At 37.0% G+C, this 26,606-nt stretch overlaps 2 protein-coding genes across 3 annotated transcripts; one reads left to right on the top strand and one right to left on the bottom strand.

The window, feature by feature from the left end:
- Positions 1-1,319: 1,319 nt before the first annotated feature.
- Positions 1,320-5,329, bottom strand: snx12 (sorting nexin 12). The gene is made up of 5 exons (XM_065287191.2): positions 4,939-5,329; positions 4,392-4,487; positions 4,162-4,286; positions 2,597-3,942; positions 1,320-2,117 (listed from the first exon to the last, which is right to left on the bottom strand). Exons 1-4 carry the CDS (start codon positions 5,101-5,103, stop codon positions 3,840-3,842), a joined length of 489 nt encoding a protein of 162 aa, XP_065143263.1. The 5' UTR covers positions 5,104-5,329; the 3' UTR covers positions 1,320-2,117; positions 2,597-3,839.
- A 973-nt stretch (positions 5,330-6,302) lies between these two features.
- On the top strand, positions 6,303-26,588 carry afap1l1b (actin filament associated protein 1-like 1b). 2 transcript variants are annotated; one of them, XM_065287187.2, is made up of 19 exons: positions 6,303-6,454; positions 16,485-16,610; positions 18,441-18,524; positions 18,791-18,864; positions 19,005-19,116; positions 19,199-19,297; positions 19,377-19,588; positions 19,706-19,885; positions 20,018-20,110; positions 20,201-20,279; positions 22,396-22,551; positions 22,654-22,865; positions 23,033-23,178; positions 23,285-23,357; positions 23,819-23,921; positions 24,283-24,450; positions 25,454-25,635; positions 25,746-25,874; positions 26,002-26,588. In XM_065287187.2, the coding sequence occupies exons 1-19, from the start codon at positions 6,433-6,435 to the stop codon at positions 26,026-26,028; spliced, it is 2,277 nt and encodes a 758-aa protein (XP_065143259.1). In that variant the 5' UTR covers positions 6,303-6,432; the 3' UTR covers positions 26,029-26,588. The 2 variants fall into 2 exon arrangements, with proteins under 2 accessions (XP_065143259.1, XP_065143258.1); XM_065287186.2 differs by having other exon boundaries at positions 6,304-6,454; positions 18,776-18,864.
- The last annotated feature ends 18 nt before the right edge of the window (positions 26,589-26,606 follow it).

Raw genomic sequence — 26,606 nt, 5'->3', positions numbered from 1 at the left:
TAGCCTTCATGCTAGCAAATAGCATATAACACTAACTCAGCAGTCACAACTTTATTTTTAGCATTGCAATAACATTGTAATTTATTTAAAGGAATAGTCTACCCTTTTGCCATATTAAACTATTTTATTACCTCAACTTAGATGAATTAATACATATCTATCTTTTTTCAATGCGTGCACTGTACAGCGCGTCGTGAATGTGTTAGCATTTAGCCTAGACCCATTCATTCCTATGGTACCAAACAGGGAAACCACCAAACACTTCAGTGTTTTCCCTATTTAAAGACTGTTACATGAAAAGTTATACCAGTAAGTATGGTGCCACGAAATGAAACTTTTTTTTAGTACCATAGGAATGAATGGGGCTAGGCTAAATGCTAACACATTCACAACGCGCTGTACAGTGCACGCATTGAAAAAAGATTGGTATGTATTCATTTGTCTAGGTTGAGGTAATAACATAATTTAATATGGCAAAAGGGTAGACTATTCCTTTAATGTGTAATTTAATGTTGGGACGTACATCCAAACTGTAACGTGACATTCTATGGCACCTTTAGGGACTGTTCAGATTGTATAATGACCTTTACAAAAACAATGCAATACATGCAGTATACTGTAGCTCAGGACTTGTCAACTTGCGGCCCGCAGGCCAAATGTGGCCCTCCAATCATCTTTATCTGGCCTGCCGGTCATCTTTGATTTAAAATCAGCGTGATTAATTTTACCTTTCACTGTACTTGACAAATTACGCCGATAAACCATAGAGTCGGAAAGGGGCTGCTTGGGGTGCCAACCATTTGTGGGTTCGTAATTTTCCAGATCTAATTTGAGCTTTGGGTGCTAACGAATAAGTATAAATATATTTCGTAGGTTAAAGGCTCTTGCGCTGGATTGAGCTTCTCTCCCATGTTGACAAAGATTTACGATTAAACTGAAATTCCATTACAACTGCCACTAGGGGGCGAACTCCGACTGAATGTAGTGCGCAATGTAAAGGCAGTTTAGCCTATATATCTTCAAAATATTACAAAGAAAACAATGTGCAAATTTACGATCAACATTTCTCTTGCAATGTTAAACTGGAATTGTTTTTAAAATATAATGAGTTGTCAGTAATTAAAAGGTAAAATACTGGATAGAAGATGTTATAATATATAATAATAGATAAAATTAAAAAAATATATATAAAATTTTAAAATGGGGTCAAAGTTTGGCCCGCATCATATTTTAATTTTTAAAATCTGGCCCTCGAGGAAGAGTAGTTGAAGACCCCTGCTGTAGCTTATAATCTTATTGAACTGAAACAGATCACGCAGTAAAGGAGACAGATATGGTTTATTCATGGGTAGAAGGGTTTGCTAGCTGCTTAAAAAAACAGTGCCATTTTCTTTACACACAGTCCAGATAATAAAAGGGACAGAAAAGAACAAGAATAAATGTTTTAAAGAGATGGCTTTTACAAATATAACAGTATGGCATATTTTTTCATAATGAATTTCACAGTGATTGAATATGTACATTCCCATTACACTGACACTAAGCAAAAAGAAATACAATTGAAAATGGTTGTAAACCTCTTGTAACACGTTTGGTCATGTTGAAGGATAAAAATGAAACAAGGAATGTAATAACGGAAGACATGAGGGGGTCCCAGTTTCAGCTCGGTCTGAACTGCTACATTTTAGGAGTTAGTATAATCTTGATCCATGAGAAGGGAAGGTAGAGTTAAAATGTTTAGAAGTTTGTTGGTTTAATTTCCAATTACAATCTTTCATTTTAGTATCATGTTTTAAGTATTTCGCATTGTGACAGATTAAGAATACACTAAGGTGTGGAATAGCTTTTATTTCTTTTTGGAGGAAATAACAGAAAGGAATGTTTTATATTTGTTTTGTTCAACTGATAAAGCATGTATATTTTTCCCCAAAACTGAGGTTGTGAGGTATAAATACAGCACACAGATGAGTTCATTCTCTGGGTACAGATGTTGTAGCCTAGCTATATCTGAGAATAGAAATGTATATATACAGAAGATAATATGGACTGCAGGTGTAAAAGGCTCTGACTGATGTGCAGGAATAAGATGGTAGAGTAGATGAATCCAGGACAGGGACCTTTGGATTACAGGTCAAGAGACATGAAACAAACTGTTAGATTTTAATACACTACAGAATTTTTCCTTAAAGGCATACGCCAATGAATAATGTCATATGATTGGTGGTGGTTGATTTATTATTATACAACAATTTATAAATGAATAAAACCAAATAGCTTGAATGGTAAGTGATGATGATACATTTTTTGCATAAAACCCACTAACCCGATGTGCTAGGTTTGACAACACAAAAGCATGCAATCACGACATGCAAATTTGAAGTAGTTACAAATATGTTGACAAGTGAAAGTGAGAAGCAGATGCAAACGGGAATTAGCAAAGCAACAGAACGTAAGACGATGTTAAAATGAATTTTGTAAGTATGACCATGAGACTGCCCACAGTATAATTGGTTTGAGGTATTAGTAATCATGCAAACATGGTTTCCCAGCTTAAGTTTACAACATTATCATACTAAGAGTAAAAAACAAAACTTACTTCATTCACACCTAAAATGGAAGAGAGAATAAACAGAATAAGAAACTTTCCGATATAAAATCTCAAGCCAGTGCTCCGTATTTCTGTTTTACTTTATTTACAGACAAACGTCACAGGCACAAATTGATGAACACAGGAGAAAACATAAATATAGAGTCATTCGGAGACAAATGACTGAACTTTGGCAGGACAACTCTTACGCAGTTGGCACATATTTTGTCCTCTGAGGGGGCTGCTTTTGGATTTGTTTACATGATTAACTCGTATTCAGGACATATCCTGGAGTTTAACACAATACAAAATTTTGCATAAAATACAGGTCTCAAAATGTATTTCATACAAAAAAGGGACAACTGTGTATTAATATGACAAAAGGGCATATTGTGTAACTAAGTAAAATATATGTCGGTGAATGTCCCCTAGCTGCTAGCCAAAATCAAGTCTACTGTTAGATGTATTAATACATATACCAAACAATCCTGATATACTCCACATTTATTAGGGCTCTGCAATTTCTTTAAAAAAATTTGTTTACTACTATCAAGACTTACTGAACAACGGCATACGCATACATATTCTCAGAAACAAATAATCTCACATAAAATTGGAATTAAAACGGCTCTCTAATAATCAAATGCGCCTGAACATTGAAGTAAAGCTTTAAAGTTAATCAATATTGTCAACACTCACATTTTTATGAGATTCTACTTTTTTCATGTTCAAACTACGCATGAGATGGATAAGAGAGACACAAGCAACATTCGTCTGTTTCATTGGTTAATAATAATACTGACAAGTCCATTATAGTCTTGCTGATGGTCACATGACTACTATCAAGTACACCTTAAGCTTGAACGAGAACATTTTTGGGATCACAATCCATCCACTCACATGTAATGAGTAAGCATTCGTGCATGTTTGGACAACAGTTGCCAGAGAGGACAAAGATATGAGCCAACACTCTTCGCTATACAGTGCTACAGCTTAATGTAGTTATTTTTAATGTACGCACACGTACGCTAATAAGTACATTGTATAGATGTAAAAGAAATACAATGTGTGTATAAAGAGAAACTCCCAGACACACGATCGGCCCAAAGAAATTAAGTCCTGCATGGTTCATCACAAATCTAAATTTGCTTGGTGTAAAAATAAATGTTACTCTGCACTGCTTGCAGACGAATGGGAATAGAAGCTCAAAACCGGAGAAAGAAGACCCTCCCTCGTCCCAGTTTGGAAAACCCTACTGCCGTACTTTTCCAGGAATGTAGTTCCGGTCAATACTTTCATCCTGCAGGAACATGTGAAGACAGCGTTCGTTCTGGGCCAAAGGATGACCTGCAATTCTGAACGATACAAGTTGTACAAACCTATTAAAAGTGTTATTTTGTCAGTAAATTAAAAACACAAGATATTTAAAAATATTTCGATTTGAGATGCTCATTAGTTACCCATTAAGTTTTGTTATCTATTGAACTGTTGGGTGATCTATCATTTCTCTCTGGTTTAATAAATCATTTAACTGTAGAGCGAGTAGCTTCAACTCTGGTATTTCAATAACTAACCTGTTGATGAACTGTTCAAGTCCAGATCGCCTCTCCTCTATGAAGGACTCTTCAAAAATGCCCTCATCTCCACGGAATGGGAGCTGTCGCTTTAATGCTTTTCCAGGCAAAGGAGGCACAACAATCTACAAAATATTATTTATAGACCAACGGGAGATGATAATGCATTTTTAAATGATTTAAACCCTGTAAATGAGCAATGTTTACTGCTTATTTTATGGATGTCATACCTTGCTGTCTCTCTCCAGCTCATTTTTCAGCCATTCGAAGTCGCTGTATCTTCGTCTTACACATGACTCCTTCAGTTTGAAAATAGGAAGGTTCGTCTATTTCAACAAGAAATGCAGAAAACGCCCATTATTTCTTCTAACGTTATAATGGTACAGATGGTATCACCAAACTCAATTTCTCAAACACTATTAACGTAATACGCCAGACGTCAGTAAACTGACGCAATGATTCATTTGCAACCAGAAATCTTACACCAGTAAATCTAAGGACCATACATTGTCAGCTTATCATAATGGTGTAAAATAAGCAACTCGCTGGAGGTTGTTGATGGTTGACAGAAAAACAACAGCAGCCATATTAGCTAAACATTTATTGGTCATCATGTTAATGATACAAAACAAATATTTGAAAGCAAAATCGGTTTACTAGACAGTTGAGAGGGACGGTTTTCCCTCACAATCTAACGTTTTTTAAGTTAGCATGTTAGCGAGCAAGCTAACTAGGCCGAACCAAGCCCTCACAAATACACCCATTCAGACAGCCTACCCTCATCCGGACTTCATAAGTGGTGAACCGATTACGACCAACTCCTATAGTCTGCGGATCGTACACGTCGATTTCCAGAAAGTTACTGGGAGGCCCGTAAGCGTCCGTCAGGTCCTGCGGTTTGGAGTTTAACCGGCGAGTGTCGGCGACTGTGGCTTCGGACATTTTCGACGACTTCTTGCAGACTAACTTCGTTGATGTGTAGTCTAGGGCACGTACGGATAAGATGGTTTTGAATAAGACATGAAACCGACGGAGATTAAAATGGGTTGAGCACTTTAACGGATCTAAAACTTTGATATGTAAGCAATGCCACAGGAAATCCTGCGTTTTCTCGGAACCCCAATGCGATTTTTGCAGCAGCTTGGAAGACGCAGTTTAGTTGACCCGCCTATTTAGCCGGGCTAGCCAATAGCACGGCTGTCTTGGAATGACTGACAGACAAAGAACCTATACAATTTGAGAACTCTGTGATACGGGGGTTGATTCGTAAAATGTGAAGGTGCAGAAATATCTGAAATGTCTGAATTAAAAAAAAATGCATCTTTGTTTTTATAGCTTAATTATTTTAGTTTGAAGTTTTGCATGCATGCAGTAAATATTATGGGGTGTTTTATGGAATAAATATATATTAAAAAATGTAAACTGATGTGTCAAGTTCTGAGGGTAAACCCCCCTTCACTTGAGATAGCAGGCAATTCTTAACCTAATTAAAATAAAATCCTAATTTCTAATTTTAAAGAAATTTTTGTCTTAATAAAATAGATTGAAAAATAAATATAGATGGGCATTAAAACTTTTAAAACATATATAGTTTTAAATGTGATATTAATACTTTTAGATATGTTTGCAGACACCTTGATATTTTAAAAACATGGTTTACAATGTTTAATAAACCATAAAATCTATATTTGCTGTATACTTAGGGTTATGGTTTAATTTTGTAATCCAGTTGTACTTTTTTTCTAGATTTTAATATTACTTGGTAACATGTGTTTAATTGTCATTTTCAAATAGACAACATTATTTATTTTTATTCAGAGTTGTACTAAAGCTGTACTAATGATCTTGCCATTCCTGCACCTCTGGGGGGTGCTAAACGGTACCTCTGAAATATATTTACCTTGACTTACATGTTTCATGTTAATATATTATTTTGACAACACAAATGTGATTGATGAAATAGATGCGCCCCTACACTATTGATTAATCCTAATTTAAATCAATAGTAGTATAGTAGTGTGGACATTGTGAACTCTTAATTTTATACAAAAATATCAAGTTTATATTTTATGTCTCGTTCTTACGGTGTTATGTGACGTGCACTAGGACCCGGATGTGTAGTGAATTCTAGTGGTCTACACGCGCCCCTGTCAGAACTGTAGCGTTGGCGACACGCGCGTGGAGTGGAGCAGCCCAGGATGCTGGTGAGCGTTACAGTGTCACTGAGCTCAACTGTGTTGCGGAGTACACAACACTAATACTCTTTTCATCATGGACATGACCGATTCCACTTGTAAGTTTGACATTTTATTCATACGAAAATAGCCTTACAGTTATTGTCTAAGAAATACTGTAAGTTGTAATGGATATGAAGGTAAATCCATCGCATCTTTGACTTTACCTGAAAGAATGGGAGGCTCTTATTTGTAATATTTTTGTATCTAGATCTGAATCTAGCACATCTGAATAGTTATGCATAAAGTATTATTATTAATATTAGTGTCGATATTATTATTACTATTATTATCAATGTATAGAAAGCATGACATCAGCTCATGTCAAACACTCAGTATCTGTCGAACTGTTACTTTGTATATGTTTCGTGTTTGTTTGTTTCTGCACTTCAATTGGTAGAATATTGCAAAGTTAGTAACGCAAAGGCCATGGGTTCGAACCCCAGGGAACACACATATAATTTTTTTTTAGATTGAAGGCACTATAATCTCTTCAGTAATGTTATTTACATTTCTTAAACTTTTGTCCATCAAAATTGGTTAGTTAGAAGTCTAAATAAACATGTCTTGTGGAAACAAACTTTTGTATAGAAACTTTTAACTGTACTCAGTAATAGCAATTTGCACTGCTATTTATGACATGTCACCAAATATGGCTTTACTGCAGGTGTTTATACTGGAGCAAATAGTTAAATAGTTAAGTGGGTCTGTCTTTTTCACGCAGCACCCTACATGTATATAAATATCTCTCATCCTGCCTTCTCATGTCCCTCACTTTCCATTGACCCAACTATCAGTTCCTTCATCCTGAGGTTTCAATCCTGGTTGAAGGCCAGTTCAGCATGATGGCCATTTATGATCTGAAGGAAGACTTCCTTGCCTCTCATGCAGGAAATCCGTTCGAGAATGTGTTCAATTCTGAGTCTGTTTGCATGGATGCCAGGAAAAAACAGCCCATCTTGTTTCTGTTTTTAGTCCTGGTCTGATTTGGGAAAGTCCTTTTAAATGTGTGCTTGCTTCTCATTAGGAAAATTGGTGAAGGAAAGCATGTAGGTAAACCATTTACTTTGGTGGGTCTGTTCTCATACAGTTGAAATCTATGTGCTGCTATAGAGTATGTGTGGTACTTTACCATCACTATGAACAGTTTACTGAAAATCATCCTGTTTACTTGTTTAAAAGCGTAATTGATTTAGCATAGCTGTTTTTTTCTGTAGTTACAGTGGACACTAGACTAGTTTTAATTGCATTGTGCAGCTTTGATGTTTTTTCATTCGACAGAGTCATCCAGTCTTTAAGCTCTGTTCAAACACATCATACACCAAAGTTCAACCACATCATAGGCATTTATGTTATGGTGAAATTTCTGGGTCGTAATCACTCCCCTTCACACAAACTTTGAAGGGTGTGTATGTATGTGGGTGTCTGGGAAGAGAATCGCAATGATTTCTCTCTCCTCTGGTTCCTCGTGCACATGGTTTACATCTATAAATACCCATGGCCAAATAGACAAAGGCTTCTCTCTTCTACAGCTTGTGAGCCTGATGGGTCCACACAGGCCTGACACTGTCTCTCGCTCCAGCATTCCATAGACTGAATGCAAGGAACGGCAGCCGTCAAGGGCTGCTCTTGTCTGTAGAGATCTCTGTATCAACACAGGCTTATTACGATACAGAGTGGCCGGAAAAGTCTTTGTGTATGACCCTGTAGGCCCTTCAACATGCGTGTCTCAAAGAGTGGATATCAAAGCCATCGCTGGAGTTTGATGAGGATGACTAGTGTATTAACCCCTCAATAAAAGAGGTCAGATGCTAAGCGGGGGCTTGTCTGGGATAAAGATGGAAGATCTTTTTTTTTTATTTAACTACCCTTAAAGGGATAGTTCACCCAAAAATGAAAATTCAGTCATTATTTTCTCACTCTCATGTTGTTACAAACCTGTATAAATGTTTTTGTTCTGATGAACACGAAGGAAGGTATTTTGAGGAATGTTTGTAACCAAACCGATCATAATTCCCATTCACTTCCATAGTAGCAAAAAGTAGTAAATGGGTCTCAGTAACGGTTTGTTTACAAACATTGCTCAAAATATCCTACCCTATCTCACGTCAAGTCATTTTAAAGTCACAAAATATTTGATTAATTTAATCTTGTTTTGTTTTCTCATTGTTTTTTCCTATTTTTAAATCATTGTCACTTGGGAGTGGGGTTAGATTTGTGGTTTGGGTTAGCATGTAATTCTATGTATTGGTTTCTCCATGTTTTTCTTACGCTTTTAAAACTATTTTCGCTTGGGGTTAGAGTTGGGGTTTGGGTTAGGATGTCTGAAATGTAACAGAAAGTCATTCTAACCCCAATCCCAAGCGACAATGGTAAAAAAAAAGGAAAAAACAATGAGACAACAAAATAACATGAAAACCCCCCAGAAAATTGTGTCAGTAACAAAAAAACTTAATTTAATATTTTGTGTCTATAACATGACTTGCCGTGAGATTGGGTTGAAATGTCTTGTTCATCAAAACAAAGAAATGTATACAGGTTTGTAACAACATGAGAGTGAAAAAATGATGCAGGCAAGTTTGTGCATGAAGGCATCTCCGTGATACAGTTTCAGACAGGTTGCGTAGGGAGTGTAATGGAATTACATTTGAAATATAAATAAGGAGCGCTTTGACATAACCAAATATTTAAAAACTACAATACAAATTTATTGCTAGAAATGCAATCCAAAGTTGTTAAAAGTGAAAATGAAACCTAGATTTGGCAGAGATTGACTTTCAAACCGCGTACCGAAGGTGGTGAGGGACATATAAGCATTTAGCATATACTGTAAGTCTTCGAAATTCCATCAGAGGAAGGGATCTGAGAAGAAAGAAAGTGAAGCAAATATTGGATTCAAACATGATTTGATGCCTCCTAACTTAGAATGTGTATTCTGAAAGCATCATTTTCGGCTTTCGGACACAGCCAATGTTTATACTTGTATACCTGAATTGGCTTATTTAGTATAATTAGTAGGCCTAAATGCACTTCCTAATTGCTTGCCATCTAAAAGGTGCTTTTCATCCGATTGAGCTACCTTACACTGAATTTAAAGTGGACATATCAAGAAAACCTGACTTGTTTAAGTGCTATAATTGGGTCCCCAGTGTTTGTTTCAACCTAGAAAATGTAAAAAAGGTCAACCCAGTAACTTAGTTTTGGTAAACCATTCTCTGCAAGCATGTAAAAAAGCTAATTGAATTCTGTCTCCCCTTGTGATGTCAGAAGGGGATAATACCGCCCTTTAATCTGCACTATCCAACCACGGCACTGCCATTTAGTGCAGAGATCAGCTCATTTGCATTTTAATGGACACACAAATTTTTGCTCACACCTAAAGTGGCAATTTTAACATGTTATAATAAATTATCTATATGGTATTTTGAGCTAGAACTTCATATTCATCATCTGGAGACACCAAGTTTTATTGGACATCTATAAAAAGTCTTGTGAAATGTCCCCTTTAAGTGAAAATAAGGAGAAAGTAACAACAATAGTGAAAAAGTGGCCCTACAGTTACCATGCCATAATGCAAGGGATACCAAGGGAGATCCTTAACTGTTAAATTTCCATAACTGAGCAAACAACTATTTACTAATTTTGCTAATAGAAAACTAATATAAAAGCAGATGTGACTGGGTACACATGCAAATGGAAATCTCATGATTTTGAGCCTGAATTCTTATGATTGCAGTTTAGAAACAGAATAGATGAGGAAGTTTATCCCTCTTATAAATTTCCATGCAAAACAGTTTTTGCCGTTTTATCGTAATAATATGTTTGACAAGACAAAATAATAACTAAATTTTAAATGCCAGGCAACCAAACAACGTACTGAGTGAATGTAGAACTATCACAATAGACAACAAACAAAACAAGTATCTAATGTCTATTGAGACAACACTTGATATTAAATACCAAAGGTTTTACCTATAAAAAGATTATTTGTGTACATGCAGTTATTATTATTTATGTACTCTGTATATTCTGTCAAAATACACTCACCTAAAGGATTATTAGGAACACCTGTTCAATTTCTCATTAATGCAATTATCTAATTAACCAATCATGTGGTCCTGGTCAAGACAATCTCCTGAACTCCAAACTGAATGTCAGAATGGGAAAGAAAGGTGATTTAAGCAATTTTGAGCGTAGCATGGTTGTTGGTGCCAGACGGGCCAGTCTGAGTATTTCACAATCTCCTGAGTTACTAGGATTTTCACGCACAACCATTTTTTAAGGTTTACAAAGAATGGTGTGAAAAGGGAAAAACATTTAGTATATGGCAGTCCTGTGGGGGAAAATGCCTTGTTGATCCTAGAGGTCAGAGAAGAATGGGCCGACTGATTCAAGTTGATAGAAGAGCAACTTTGACTGAAATAACCACTCGTTACATCCGAGGTATGCAGCAAAGCATTCGTGAAGCCACAACACGCACAACCTTGAGGTGGATGGGCTACAACAGCAGAAGACCCCACCGGGTTCCACTCATCTTCACTACAAATAGGGAAAAAAGGCTACAATTTGCACAAGCTCACCAAAATTGGACAGTTGAAGACTGGAAAAAAGTTGCCTTGTCTCAATTTCTGTTGGGACATTCAGATGGTAGAGTCAGAATTTGGCGTAAACAGAATGAGAACATGGATCCATCATGCCTTGTTACCACTGTGCAGGCTGGTGGTGATGGTGTAATGGTGTGGGGGATATTTTCTTGGCACACTTTATAAGTATAAGTATGGTGTTCCTTATAATCCTTTAGGTAAGTGTAGCTTCTGCAGCATAAATATCTAAATATTTTTTTTAATAGCTAATAAAATCAACATTGTCTAATGCAAAATCAGTAAGGTGTATAACCATATGAAAAAACTGTATATAATTTAGCATGCTGATGAGCAAGTTGGTCCCCTGGTGTGCACTGCCAATCATTTCTGAGGTTATTGAGATATAAATAGCACAGATTGAAAAATCTTAGACTTCCCTGTTACTCAGAACATAAGTATGATGCTTGCATGCATAGTGCATCTGCATTATGCCGCGGTCACCTTAGACTTTTCAATCCATTGACTTTCATTCATTCACATGCGGATGCTGCAGACCAGAACTCTGACATGCAAATTCGTATCATGGAAGGGCGTGACCAATTGATAGTTTTCATGAGACATCACGCACTTAGGGGAACACCCTGCTGGAGGGCAAGAGATGCTATCTGTCGACACAAGTATGAGATGTGTAATGTAATTGTTCTCAGAATATTTTTTCCTGTGTCTTTAGATTTGCTTATGAGCTGCGATTTCTCTCTCGAGAAACCACACTAGTGCATTATTGTTATTTATTTATTTTTCGATTTGTAAACTAGTGCATTGCTTACCGTTCCATTAGACTTAGCTTCAGCAAGGATAATGAGGAGCTCCCTGACTGCTGCTTCATTCCAGTTTGCCTATCCTGAGATCAGTCCCGGGATGTGTTTGCGTACACAGAAGGCATTTTAGCAATTATAATGCAATTTTCTGGAATCAATGCTCTGTACATGAAACAACCAATCTGGCAACCACAATGTAAAGCAACTTTTTTCCCATGCTCAATTAAGCCATCAATAAGTATGTTGTCATCCTCAAAGCCTTCAGCCCTTCCCTTTCAATTATGTGGCCTTTGTAATTGATGCCACCCAGCAAGCTGTCAACCACTGAAATATCCAGCATTAAATTATAGCCATCTCCACCTTACATCAGTGTGGCCCGTACCATCCGTGACCTTGACTGGTATTCATAACCCCCCCCTTCTCTGAGTTTTGTGCGTCCTCCACGTGACGAATCAGACAGCTGAGAAGCTTAATTTAGAGACAGTGTGGTATTTTGGATATGATGCTTGTAGGATGGGCAAGATCCTTGTTACTCATACGACAAGGGTTGAGTTTTGGGTAGAAACCCCAAAATTTGTAGGGGAGACCACTAAACAGGCACAGATGGTGGGTGTTAGATATGTTGCATGCAATAGTGTTCTTTCTGGTGGATCTGGTCCAGATATAAGGGATCAGGGGAGAAAGGGAGCATGCTAGTTAGTGAAGAACTGATGGCATGTCATTTTTTTTTGGGGGGGGGGGGGGGTGAAGTAGAGGAATAGGAAGCAGAAGGTTAGGGATGATAGAAACTGCTGTCGTCAGCCCAGACAGGAAACTACAGCTGCAGGACATATCCCCTTACCCACAATGCCCTTGGCTCAAGCTCGCACAGCTGCTTTCCCTAGAATTTGTTTTGCCAGTGTGTGTGAGTGTATACGCGATTGTATTTAGGTGAATGAATGTTTGCACTGCATATCTGAATGCTATGCGCTACATTGTCCTCTTTTCCTCAAAGGTGATGTCATTGGGTAATTTTGGACCTCACAATGGCACATTGTCTATGCGGAGCCACTCAATGAAAGTTTTGCTAGAATGTTGTTTAAAACTCTGTCCAAGCTAATGCATTTTAAATAGCTCTATGTATAAGCTACGACCATGTTGTAGCTCTCAAACTTTGATACAACATCGATTTCGTCATTACTGAATACTCTTGGAGTCAGCATATCAAACATGCAGAAGTTACATTTCAACCCATTACACACAAAAAATGTGTACCACAGCAAAAACAGGACGGACTTAAGAGCAGACTTTACTTTTAGTTCCACAAACTTGACCCAGTTTCCAAATTGGGTGGCTGAAGATTTAGGGTGTTGTGTGAGAACTTCAGTTGCTCGGAAACAAGGCGGGTCACTCCCTCGCCCGTGTCATCGAGTGCACACCCAGACAATGACCCTCTGGAGAGCTGCGCGCCTGGAGTTGAGATTGCGCCGCACTCGGTACAATAACAGTCATCCTACTTTCTGCTCTCGGGTTTTCCGCCTCCTGCTCTTCTTCCGCCCCTCTCTTTTACTTGTTTCCTCTCACAGACACACACGCTTTTATATTTCCTGCTCTCAGGGTGAGAGGAAAACTCTTAGGAGGAGTTTACTTGCCATTTTGCAAAATCAATTTAGATTTGACAATTAAGATGACTGTGCGTTTACTAGCGATGGTATTTCAAGTTGTATTGATGAGTAAGACAGTTATCTCTCTAAGTTTGAAGGTGAACTCTGTAATCAGACCAAATTTATTTTGGTATGCCTTCAACAACAAGGTCATGGGTTCGATTTTTAGGGAATGCTCAAAACTAACAAAAGCGTCAGGTAGAACAGAGCTCAGTTTGATGTTTTTCCTGAGAATAGTTGGATTCTCATCTGGTTCATCTATAGAAGGTTTCATCAGATGCGCACATATGTGTTGTCACAGTTACGCCCCTGACCCTGAAGTTAACTTCCAGTCTATGTTTGTTTATCGGTATGGCTAGATAAACTGACCTTTGGAACAAATATCTGAAAGGGGACATTTCACAAGACTTTTTAAAATGTATTATAAATCTTTGGTGTAGTACGTATGTGAAGTTTTAGCTCAAAATATCATATAGATAATTTATTATAACATGTTAAAATTGCCACTTAAAATGCAAATGAGCTGATGTCTGCACTAAATAGTTTGATAATGCAGATTAAGGGGCGGTATAATCCCCTTCTGACATCACAAGGGGAGCCAGATTTCAATTACCTATTTTTTACATGTTACAGAGAATGGTTTACCAAAACTAAGTTACTGGGTTGTTGTTTTTCATATTATAGCCCTTAAACATGGAAAAAGTCAGATTTTCATGATATGTCCCCTTTAATGAAAATAAAGATTGGAATTTCCTAAGAACGAGGGGAGATGATGTGCATGGACCATCGACAAACGCTTTCCCTGGACAGTACCCTTTCAAAAAGTGCATATTACTACCTCAAAGGTACATATTCATACATACGTATCTATACATATTTGTACCTAAATGGTTCATATTAGGACCTTTTTAAAGTGCCTCAGTGACAAGTTTTGTACCTTTTGTATTTTTGACGGTGCAGTAATATGGTTTGCTTTTACATTTGTATTCGGGAGCTATGAGATTTGATTTGACTTCCTCTGTATTTTTTCCCAGTTTTTCATCTGATGACAAACAGCCAATGTTATGTTTCGTGTAATTATATTATGATCCAATGTGATAGATATTAAAGCTGAATGCACATCTAAATGCGTTTAGTCAAGTATTTTTGATTTATTTGTTTTCAGTAATATCATCAGATGGTTTCATTTATTGTTAAATAAACAAATGAGATTTGCTACATCATAACACTTTTTGCAAATTTAAAAAGGAACAATACAATATAATATTATGTTATTTCAGTCATGTTTCTGTTATTGTAATGTTTAAATAAAAATTTTAGCCCTCAGTCAACTGTTAATCTTACACAGATTTGTTTTTATAAACAAATAAAGACAATTCTCTCATCATTTACACACTCTCATGTTGTTACAAACCTGTACAAATTTCTTTGTTATGATAATCACAAAAAAAGATATTTGGAGGAAGCCCCAAATTCATAAGCCCCATTCACTTTCATAGTATTCTTTGCCTATATGGAAGTGAATGGGGCTCATGATCGGTTTGGGTACAAACATTCCTCAAAATATCTTCCTTCGTGTTCATCAGAACAAAGACATTTATACAGGTTTGTAACAACATGAGAGTGAGAAAATGATTTTTGGGTAAACTATCCCTTTAAGTTTTCATTAATGTAAAGACGTGAATGTCCTGTACTGTGTTTCATGGCTGCATACATCACTGCTATGACTTTAAATCAGTTAAAACATACTGAATAATGCTAATAAACAAAATTTATTATTTTGTAAGATTAATTAAAATATTTTTATTTCCATTTTTGTCACACTTTTATATGCCAAGAAATGAATGGGATGATCCTTAAAATAGACATACTGAAATAGATCCTTTAATTAGGATTTCCTTGTTTGCTTGGCGGTTTGCGACCACTGTTATATTTGTTTTTGGAGCGGTGAGGGTCTGGGACAGAAACATCATGAGCTAAGCAACGGGTTTTTGATCTGGTCCATAGAGAGAGAGAAAAGCACTGTCAGGTCATGAGCAAAAGAAAGGTCACATATTGCTGTAATTACGTTTTGGCCAAGAATAATAATCCTGGATCAGCAAAGCTAAATGAATGTCAGGTAGAGACTTCTTTTAGAGGGACTTTTTATTTGATGGATTGTGGTAAGGAGTGCTTACATGTGCTTCATATGTGATGGTTTGCAGCATTTCCTCACAATGTGCAATGTTATGAAAGCAAAATCCGAATCATATGCTTGTAGGTGAGAGTGAATATCTTGCATATAAAATTTTACTGAAATTGCTCCAGGTGTTTTGATCCAACAGGATTTGCCAGAATACATGATGCGACAAATCAAGACAGGAAGATTAATGAGAACTCCTGGCCTGAAGACCTTTAAAGATTGTACATAATTAAATAAATATACAGTACATCACAACACAAGTGTCCACACCTACTGACAGCTATTATAAATGTTGAGTATTGTTTACTATGTTTGCTCTATTAGTGAGTTCTTATTCCAGGACTTTCTAAAAATAAAATCTCTTTTCTCATTGGGACTTTTTTAGTTTCCTGCATTTGTTGATCCATTCATAACAGTGAAGCTATTGTTCACAGTGCGCAGATCTGGAAGAGCACTACCATTAGAAATCCACTCATATCATTGCCTGTTATTGCATTAAACATTCACAAACAATCAAAGAATTCAGATGTCCAACTTCAACAGCTGAGGCTTTTAATTTGCTTATTTGATTTTCAAACTGGATTCACTATACATCATAAATTGTCTTTGCTTTTAAAACTGTTTTCTATATGAACTCATACTATGTAAAGAACATTCTGTGAAAATACATCCTTGATATATTTGATAGAAAGCAAACTTTAATTCTCCTAAACTCATTAAATTATGAGACTTTATTCCGAATTTTAAAGACAGAGTCACAAATAAGCAGTAAGCATTTTATCAGACTTTTTTTAGGTGCTTTTCTTGTGTCACCTTTTGCTAATCCATAGCTTATTCTGTCTGTCCATTGTGTCCCTGCGCAGGTATGGAGCACCTGGTGAAGGAGTTGAGTCTGCTGCTGAAACTGCTGGAGAATGAGAGCGTGAGTTCAGCTACGGCTGAGAAGATGAGCGTGGTCAGGAACATGGTCAAACAGCTGCAGCCATCTGGTGAGACCGTTTTTCAGATACATAACAGCTGGGGAGACTTATTGGCTACAAAATAGATCATGCATTATGATTATAACATTGTGTATGAGAGAATTACTGAGATGTACTGTTAAAGCCCCCATTCTTTCTGTGTTTTTAAAGCTTTGATTGTGTTAACAGTGCGCAATATAACATGTGTTCATGTTTCATGTGTAAAATACTGCGGTATTTTTCACAAAATTTATTTATCTGATTGTGTAGTTTGTTGAGTGTGTTGTGATTGGATAGCAGCTTAGCTTGCCGTTAGCTTAGCTGGCGACTGACGTATTCCTGTGGGCGGAGTTTAATAAATAAAAAACTTTCTACTGACATCAATAAAACAGGAAGTAGAGGGCTGTAATCCAAACCGGTTGTTCGCTGTAGGCTTTGAAAGGCGAATTCTGTTAAAGAAAATATATCACCTGGCAGTGAACTTTGAGCTTTATCATTTTACAGGTATTATTTATGCTATTATTGCAAAATTACACACTAAGTAGGGTTTAAAAAATTTTATCAGAAAGAACGTGACAATGTGACCTTTAATAAAAATACAGTATATGTTCCTGTATAGGTCAGTGGTTGAGCATTGTGTTAACAGCGCAAAAGGTCATGGGGTCAAACCATAGACCGTAAAAAAGATGGACGTCGCCCGTTCGCTCTCTTCCATTGGTGAAAACTGAAGCTGCCAGTGTCCCGATACGGCGCTGACATCTTGGGTTTTGAGTCTGCGCAGTAGCGTTTTTGGGACCAGCCCTGCGCAGTTGTGAGCAGGAAGTAAAGCCGCGAAATCAAGGCCCCGCCCTTGCTCACGCAGAATGCGCATATCACAGCTGTCAATCATGACGTGACACCACCATTTTTATAGCATTAAATAACTAACTAAAAACAAACTTATTTTAAAAACTAACACTTGAATTTACGTCAGCGTGATAAAAACTACAGTAAACGACAGAAACCAGCTTTGGAAAAAAGATATTTGAAGTGTAATTAAATTGTTTAGTTTATCTCAAGTCCCAATGAATAACATGGGGGAGGCGGGGTTTATAACCTATACTGGGACCAGTCACTGGGGGGCGATGGAGATGTTTTGGCTTCATTTTTCAGGGCTAGTGCGGCACGCTTGGTTCGAACCAAGGGAACACACGTTAATAAAAATGTGTACCTTGTAATGCACTGTACACAAATGCATGAATATAAATATGAATATAAATATACAGTAAGCTGGTGTATTACTTAAATGTGGCCAAATTATAACTATTTGCAAACTAACAAACCTCTTTATATATTTAGGTATGCATTAAAGGGGTTTTCTAAGGTTTGATTGTGTTTATGGGTTACACTGTAACATGTGTTTATGCTTAGTTTAAAATAAAAGCATCATTTTTCATATATTTTAACTTAATTCTGCACTGTTTCTTTCATTCTCATTAAAACAAGCTGTATAGGTATATGAGGCCCCTCGCTCAGAAATGAATATGCTCAGATTGGTTGTCCGCTGTCCCAGTGTGTTGTTTTTGGCTGTTTCGAAAAGCCCCCTTTGCTGCGTGTTTACGGAGGCAGGGTTTATGTAAATTTTGGGGTTTGTGATGTCATTAACCCAGGAAGATGCTTAGTTGTAGGCAATCCAGCCATTCACTGTAGTTTATTTAAAGTAATTGCTGTTAAAGCAAATATCTCGTGTTGCATTGAATTTTAAGCTTCGAACTTTGCAGATGTTGGTTATGTTTGAACAGCAAAGTTACACGCTAACTGCAGTTAAAAAAGGGGATTCAGAATCAACTTGACTTTTAATTGAATTATTTTGCTTTGCAGTGAATGGATCTGACTTTATATACGTGAACACATCTCTCTACGGAAATGGTACCAGCTTTGTAGAATCACTGTTTGAAGAATTTGGTGAGTCTGTTTCTGTGTTTACTATTGCAGACATTTAGTTTGTGAAGACAAGGAAAATAATTTTAAGACTATCTTAAGAAGACAGTGCATGACTATTTATCACTTTAATTGTATTGCAAATAACTACTGAACAGTGCTCAAAACATATCTGTAGCAGACAAAACATTAAAAGTATGCATTTTTATTAATTCCCAAAATGTTATATGATTTGCTTTATGATTATACATAAGTCATTTTTGTTGTCTCCTCAGATTGTGACCTACAAGATCTCAGGGATTCTTCTGAAGAGATCAAAGGTGTGGAGGAGGAGGAGACATCCAAGCACCTGCCACCAAATTCGGTAACAGACAGATACAAAAATATTACAAGATTTTAACCTCCTAAAATAGATAAATTATTAATTTTTTGATTAATCTGTTGAACGGATTTTGTTCAAACTGAAAATGCGCAGTTCAGCGATCATTTGCTTTATTTTGTCAGAGTCCGACAGACACACCCCCTCCCATTCCTACCACTCCCATACCTGATGATTACTATGAAGAGGCCGTACCGCTTGGGCCGGGCACAACACCCCAGTATATAACAACACGCAGTGAGTACACACACACTTACAAGCCTGATATGATTGAAAAATATCCGGTTATGAAACCTAACACACTATATCTGTTCACCAGGCAACTCCAGCCCTCCAAACTCAATAGAGGATGCTTATTACGAAGATGCCGACAACAATTACCCGGCAACTCGTCTGAACGGGGCCAGCAAAAACTCCTGTAAGGAATCTGTGCTAATGCACGTGTTTGTTATACAACAAAATATGTTTTCAGTATTAATCGGAGTTCATTTTCACAGACAATGATTCAGATGCACTCAGTAGTTCATACGAGTCGTACGATGAAGAGGACGAGGAAGCTAAAGTCAGAGAGCAGACGCACCGGTGGCCCTCAGAGGAGAGTCCGGTGGGCCAAATGAAAGACTACCGAAAATGTGCTTTTCTACTGCGTAAAAAACGCTTCGGTCAGTGGGCTAAACAGTTAACTATCATCCGCGAGAATCGACTTCAGGTATGTGATTAATCTTAAGCAGGAGAATATAAGTAAATATTACAAATTATTGAAGAAATTATATCTGATATCTGAAAAGAAATTTAATTCCCATTAAAGCATATATATTTTCCACAGTGTTTCAAGAATCCCAAAGATCGTAGTCCGTATGTTGACCTGCCCTTGAATCTCTGCAATGTCATTTATGTGCCCAAAGATGGACGTCGCAAAAAGCATGAGCTTCGTTTCTCCATGCCAGGAGGAGAGGCTGTGGTGTTGGCCGTACAGAGCAAAGAACAGGCCGAGAACTGGCTGAAGGTGCTAAACCGATGTGCTTCATTTTTGGGACTGTAGTGTGTCTTTGGCAAATGTTCAGGTTTTGGTTTATTTACTAGCTATGTAACTAATTTGCCGCATTTGTTTCCAAATTCATCTTTTAAATCTGTGTAGGTCATTCAGGAAGTTAGCAATCTGGCAAGCAACAATAATGGAAAAGAGGGTTCATCCTCTCCTATGATACTGCGAAAACTAGAGCTGGACAAGGTATATGTTATTGCAATGTTGACTTGAACAGAACCAGTGTAGTGATCCTCATAATTAATTTAAAGTTTGTTTATCTTCTGTTTACTATAGATGATGTCACAAGATAAACACACTTCTGATTCTGACAGTGTGGCGAATGGAGACGCTACCCGGGAAAGCTGTGAGAATGGTATGGACACAAATGACGACAAATGAAAATGAGTTCATTGCCTAATGAACGCTTTGAGGGTCAAAGTGGGTTTTTCAGGTGTAGCAAATTTCCTCGTGTCAGATCTGTGATGTCACTCTCAAACAATGGCAGTAGGGATACAGGAAGGATGTAGCTGTTCTGTGCTATACTTCCTTTCCTCTGATCTGCCCCAGGGTTAAAATTGGTTTCCTTCACAAAGTTACATAACCTTTTTGCTTATTTTTCCAGGTTTCACATATACAATGCTTAGGTAAATTGTGAACAAACCCTAGAAAATGTCTATATCTGACCCGACAATGGGTTAAACTAGGGCTGTTAAAAAATTAACCATGATTAATCACATACAAAATAAAATATTGTGTTTGCATTATATGTTTCTGTGCATATTGTGTGTAATATGTAAATGCACACATACATGTATTCTGCCCTCCAAGCGCTAAGTGCAGTAACTACGCAAACTCTGAAACCGAGAAAAAAGCCCTTAAAGTTTTTACACCATCCAGTCAAACATGTTACTGCAATTTTGGCACACACATTTCTCTGAAATGGGAAAAAATTGAACCAGGAGACTTTGTCACAACAGATCTTACGAAGCCCAACTCAATTTTGACCAAATGCTTAGTTACTGCGCTTTGGCTTTGTAGGGCAGTATACATTTAGGAAAATGTTATATGTATGTGTGCATTATGTATTTATATATACAAAATAATTACACACAGGGCATGCACATATATTATACAAAAACAAACTTTTATTTTGTATGCGATTAATCGGCATTAATCTTAAATATGACAGCACTAGTAAAAATAACCCCACATAAGTTAATGTAAATCAAACTGTTGGGTTTATCAAAATTTACCCAACAATGTGTTAAAATAAGTGTAGTGCTTCAACGCTATAAAAATGGCTGCCTTATTTTTGACCCATAATGGGTAAATATTGGACAGAACACATGTTGGGTTAAAAATGACCCAATGTTGGCTTGTTATGCAACCATTGGGTAATAATAACCCAGCATTTGGGTTAAAACAACCCAGCATTGGGTCAAATTTAAACCAGCATGTGTTCTGTCCAATATTTACTCATTATGGGTCAAAAAATAACCCAGCCATTTTTAGAATGAATTGTTGACATCTAAGAAACAAAAGTCAAATACTATTTAAAGGATTAATCCATTAAAAAAATCCAGATAATTTACTCACCACCATGTCATCCAAAATGTTGATGTCTTTTTTGTTCAGTCGAAAAGAAATGATGTTTTTTGAGGAAAACATTCTAGGATTTTTCTCATTTAAATGGACTTAAATGGACCCCAACACTTAACAGTTTAATGCAGTTTAAGATTGCAGTTTCAAAGGACTATAAACAATCCCAAACGAGGCATAAGGGTCTTATATAGCGAAACGATTGTCATTTTTGGCAAGAAAAAAAAAATGCACTTTTAAACCACAACTTCTCTGGTTCCTCCGGTCCTGTGACCTCATGTAATTGTGCTATGACGTGGAAAGGTCACGTGTTACATGTATGAAATGCACATTTGCGGACCATTTTAAACAATAAACTGACACATCCGTGACCTCTTGACGTGATGGCGTATTGCGTGAGGTCGCGCTGGCACATCGCATGACAGGGGGAACCAGAGAAGTTGTGGTTTAAATGTGCATATTTTTTATTTTTCTTGTCAAAAATGACAATCGTTTCACTAGATAAGACCCTTATGCCTCGTTTGAGATCGTTTAGAGTCCTTTGCATTGCAATCTTAAACTGCATTAAAACTGTTAAGTATTGGGGTCCATTAAGGTTCATTAAAATGAGAAAAATCCTAGAATGTTTTCTCAAAAAACATAATTTCTTCTCGACTGAACAAAAGAAAGACATCAACATTTTGGAAGACATGGTGGTGAGTAAATTATCAGGATTTTTTAAGAAAATTTACTAATCCTTTAACTTCACTGAATTAATCTGAACGCATAAAGATACATTAACAAAACAAATTTTACAGGTTAATTTTACAAGATATGTCCAAAGATGTGTTTTCATGTCTTCCTGCTCTATATGCATCATCTAATGTTGCATCATGCACTCATTTCTGTAGGAAAGGGCAAGAAAGGGACGTTCTCTGAGCTGACCGGATCCATGAGTCGCGCTGCCGGCAAGAAAATCAACCGAATCATCAGTTTCTCGAAGAAAAAACCTCCTCTACCAGGAGAAACCAACACGTCGTCCCACTTAGATGACAATCCCCGTTGTGGTGAGGCCACATAACCCCTCCTTTGCTAATGCAAAAGATTCGGTTTTCCATGCAATCGGGTTCTGTACGATTCCCATACAATTTGGATTTTTCTCTTGCCAGGCTACTTGAATGTTTTGGTGAATCAGTGTTGGAAAGAACGCTGGTGTTGTGTGAGGAATGGCACTCTTTATCTTCATAAGGACAGAGCGGACATTCACGCCCACGTTAACTCTTTAGCTCTTCAGGGTGTGGAGGTCTTACCTGGTCTTGGGCCCAAACACCCTTTTGCCTTCCGCATCATGAGAGGGAGCACAGAAGTAGCAGCTTTAGAGGTAATAAAATAGATTTCTTTCAATCTTTGATCTTAATCAGTCAATATTAAAGATATCAAGGTTTCACAGAATGTTATGTAAGATGATTTTATGTAAATCACAAAAAAGACTTGATGGTTTTTCACAGAAAGGGTCACGAATATCATAAATCTGTGTTTATGCCTCAGGCAAGTTGTTCTGTGGAGATGGGCCGATGGCTAGGGGTTTTGTTGGCAGAAGCAGGCAGTGCAACCACTCCTGAAGCTCTGCATTATGACTATGTAGATGTGGACACCATCAGCAGCATCCAGAACGCAGCACGTCACTCTTTCCTGTGAGTTAAACTAAATATTTTAGCAAGCACATGTGATGTGGATATACAAACTCATTGAGTCACATTGTCTGTGTTTCACTCCGATTTTGGTCAATTGATGATGTAGCTGGGCGACCTCCTCCAGCAACAACTCCACAGACACGAGGACTTACGATGAAGTGCCGTATGAAAGTGTGCAGGTATGGTGTAACAGTAACGGTTAAAATTGAATTGGTGTTATGTTATGTCTTAGCATTAATATATGAATTTTTATCATTGCGTTTAAAGTCACAATTAAATTGTAGTCCATTTTTTGTTGGATTAAGAGACAGCAATAAATATAACTATGCCATTGCTGTTGCTAGGATTATATATTTTTGTAGTTGCATTTATTTTTATTTTTTTGGCCGTTTTTCTCTAAATGTCTTTATTCTCCGTCTTTATTATATGTCTAGTCAGCAACTAAACTTTCAGTATTGTAAGCATGTTCTTGTTTCCAGGGAAAAGGAACTTTACAGTAAATCCTCAAATGCGTTGTGTAATTGATGGCCTGTGAATGTGTAAAACTAAAAACCAAAATGTTTAAGTGTATTTTAAGTTTGTTTGCTATCTTCCCAAACCATACTCACTCATTTATAACCTCTGCCCCATCTCTCAACAGCATTCAGATGAGACACAGTCTAAACTGAAGCGATATTCCTCAATGTCCAGTGTGGATACAGCAAAAGCTGACACACAGATCACAGTGAAGCGACATGGTTCCTGTATGTTTTTTTTACCAGATAGTAACAATTTAGCAATCATCCAAAGCAATTATTTGGGCGGTTTCCCGGACAGGGTTTAGATTAATCACTAGGCTTTAGTTATATTAGGAAATTTTTTACAAACACACCTTAAAAAACAATACTGGTGTGCATCTTGAGACAAAACAATAGCACGGATAGCCTATATGTTAAGATATATCCATGCAAGATGTTTTTAATTGAGGCAGACATGCATGTTAGGCTGAAACTAGGATAAGCCCTGTCTGGGAAATCACCCTATTGATTCTTAAGTGTATATGAGACATCTTTTAAAATTTAAGTGTACATTTTTCATACTAATGACTGTTTTTTTCTGTTGTAGCTGTAAATAATGGTGGTAAATACGGAAAGACGAGGGCAGAAGAAGATGCTCGCCGATATGTAAATGAGAAAGAGCAACTAGAGAAAGAAAAAGAAACAATCAGGAAGAACCTGTTGTCAATCCGCACAGAAAAGAGACAGGTGAAGGAAAAGCTGAAAAGTGTAACAGGTGACTCTTCAATTACACTGGATTTTAGATGAGTTGTTTGTTAAAAGGTTTAGGTACTGTAATATTTTCACTGACGCCCAATCTTGTAGTGGTTGGCGCCACCTGCTGACAATAGCTTTATCTAAAAGCTTGAGCCGCTGATTTGCTGCCTCACTCCCCTCTCAGGCTATGACTTTGCAGGCACCATTTGTGCATGAAGGCACCTAGAGAAGAGTTTCAGCCAGACTTAAAGGGGACATTTCACAAGACTTTTTATAAATGTAAAATAAATCTTTGGTGTCCCCAGGGTATAAATGTGAAGTTTTTAGCTCAAATATCATATATATAATTTATTATAGCATGTTAAAATTGTCACTTTGTAGGTGGGAGCAAAATTGGGTGTGTCCTTTTAAATGCAAATGAGCTGATCTCTGCACTAAATGGCAGTGCCGTGGTTGGATAGTGCAGATTAAGGGGCAGTATTATCCCCTTCTGACATCACAAGGGGAGCCAAAAATAGCACTTAACTATGGAAAAAGTCAGATTTTCATGCTATGTCCCCTTTAATAGGCAGCATAACAAACCTTTTGAAATTATTTTTGAGAAAAAAAAAAATAAGAGTGTTGACAGTAACCAAATGGAAATTATGAAGTTACAATACAAATTTTGGGTAGAAATGCAATCAAAAGTTGTAGAAAGTGGATATTTAGGATATTTCCCACATCAAAACTAGAAATAATATCTGAATTAAAATTAAAGATATTAGTAAAATTTAAAGAGTTTAAAAGAGTGTCGTTCCTGGCATTATAATTGTCGGGTTGAGGCAGGAAATATCCTAAATCTGCGCTATCTGGAATGAAGCCTAAGCAACCGCCATGAACAATCATATTGCAGCATGCATATGGCAACATATAGAATACCTTAGCAAAGCTTGGCAAAGTTGAATTGCTGTGGTTTTGCATAAGCAATCAAATCTGATTTGGTTATTTAATAATCACTTACTGTATGTAAAAATATGTTATAGGCACAGATAAACAGCAAAAGGCAATGGAGCAGCGTCTGGCCCAACTGGAAGAAAGTTGTCGTCAGAAAGAAGCTGAGCGTGTTGATCTTGAGTTACGGCTGACAGAGGTGAAGGAGAAACTAAAGAAGTCTCTGACTGGTGGGGTGCTAGGGGCGTCCGTGGAAAGCAAACCCATCAGCAAGGTCAACAGACTGTGCTATTTTGTTTTGACTCTATTATATTTCACAATTTATTTTATTAATGCACATCACTGAATTTTGTATAAAATAAGTTAATATCTTAATACCTGTAGGTCACAGTTAAGAAGAAGGAACATATTTACAGCGATGCAACTGTACCAGTCAACTGTGCTTCTGAAATGAAGAAGCGTCCACCGTCCATCTATGCTTCAACTAAAGGAAATGTCATGAAGAAAGCCAAGGTCTATCAGATTGCATATGAAATATTTAAAGACAAATTCAAAGTTTAAATTTAAGTTTACATTTATGAGCACAAATGTTATTAATAACATGTGTTATTCTTTCTACCCAATTATCCGGTATATTCAGGAATGGGAGTCAAAGAAGGGGAAGTAAGGATAGCAGTGTTATCAGGAGTGTTGGAGAATTGTCAAAGCAAAAAAAAGAGCAAGTCAATGGAAAGACTGTAGCTGTGATCGTCCGTCTCTGCACAGACTGCACTTATCAAAAACATTTTAGTTTGCAGGAGACAGTCGATCTTGATGACAAGTGATCTTGTTACAGTCATTTTGCTCAAATGATGAATGTTAAAAATTGTATTAAGGATAATTAGATAATGGGGGTGCTTTGTGAACATCCATTTGTTTCATATTAAATTTAAAATGTATGCATGAATATTCTGTGATCTACACTAAATCTTTTTGTTTCTAAGCAAATAATGCCACAGAATACTGATGTGACCTTCCTGCTGATTTTCTACTGCAGTACTGAGATACAGTGTTAATATCTCCTGCTTTAAGCTATGTGAAACTGAACTGGAGAAAAGTATTTTTACACTAGGGCACTTCATTTACCAAATTTATTTATTTTTACTATGTAAATAATTTTAGTTTAATGGAATAAAGTTGTTTTCTTGTTCTGTGTAATATCTCTGTAAGTGTTTATAATAAATGTGCTTTCATACAAAGCATTGT

This window comes from Paramisgurnus dabryanus, chromosome 18, assembly GCF_030506205.2.
Source record: "Paramisgurnus dabryanus chromosome 18, PD_genome_1.1, whole genome shotgun sequence".
NCBI classification, from domain to species: domain Eukaryota; kingdom Metazoa; phylum Chordata; class Actinopteri; order Cypriniformes; family Cobitidae; genus Paramisgurnus; species Paramisgurnus dabryanus.
The sequence above is the reverse complement of the archived record's forward strand: the minus strand, read 5'-3'. Positions and strand labels throughout refer to the sequence as shown.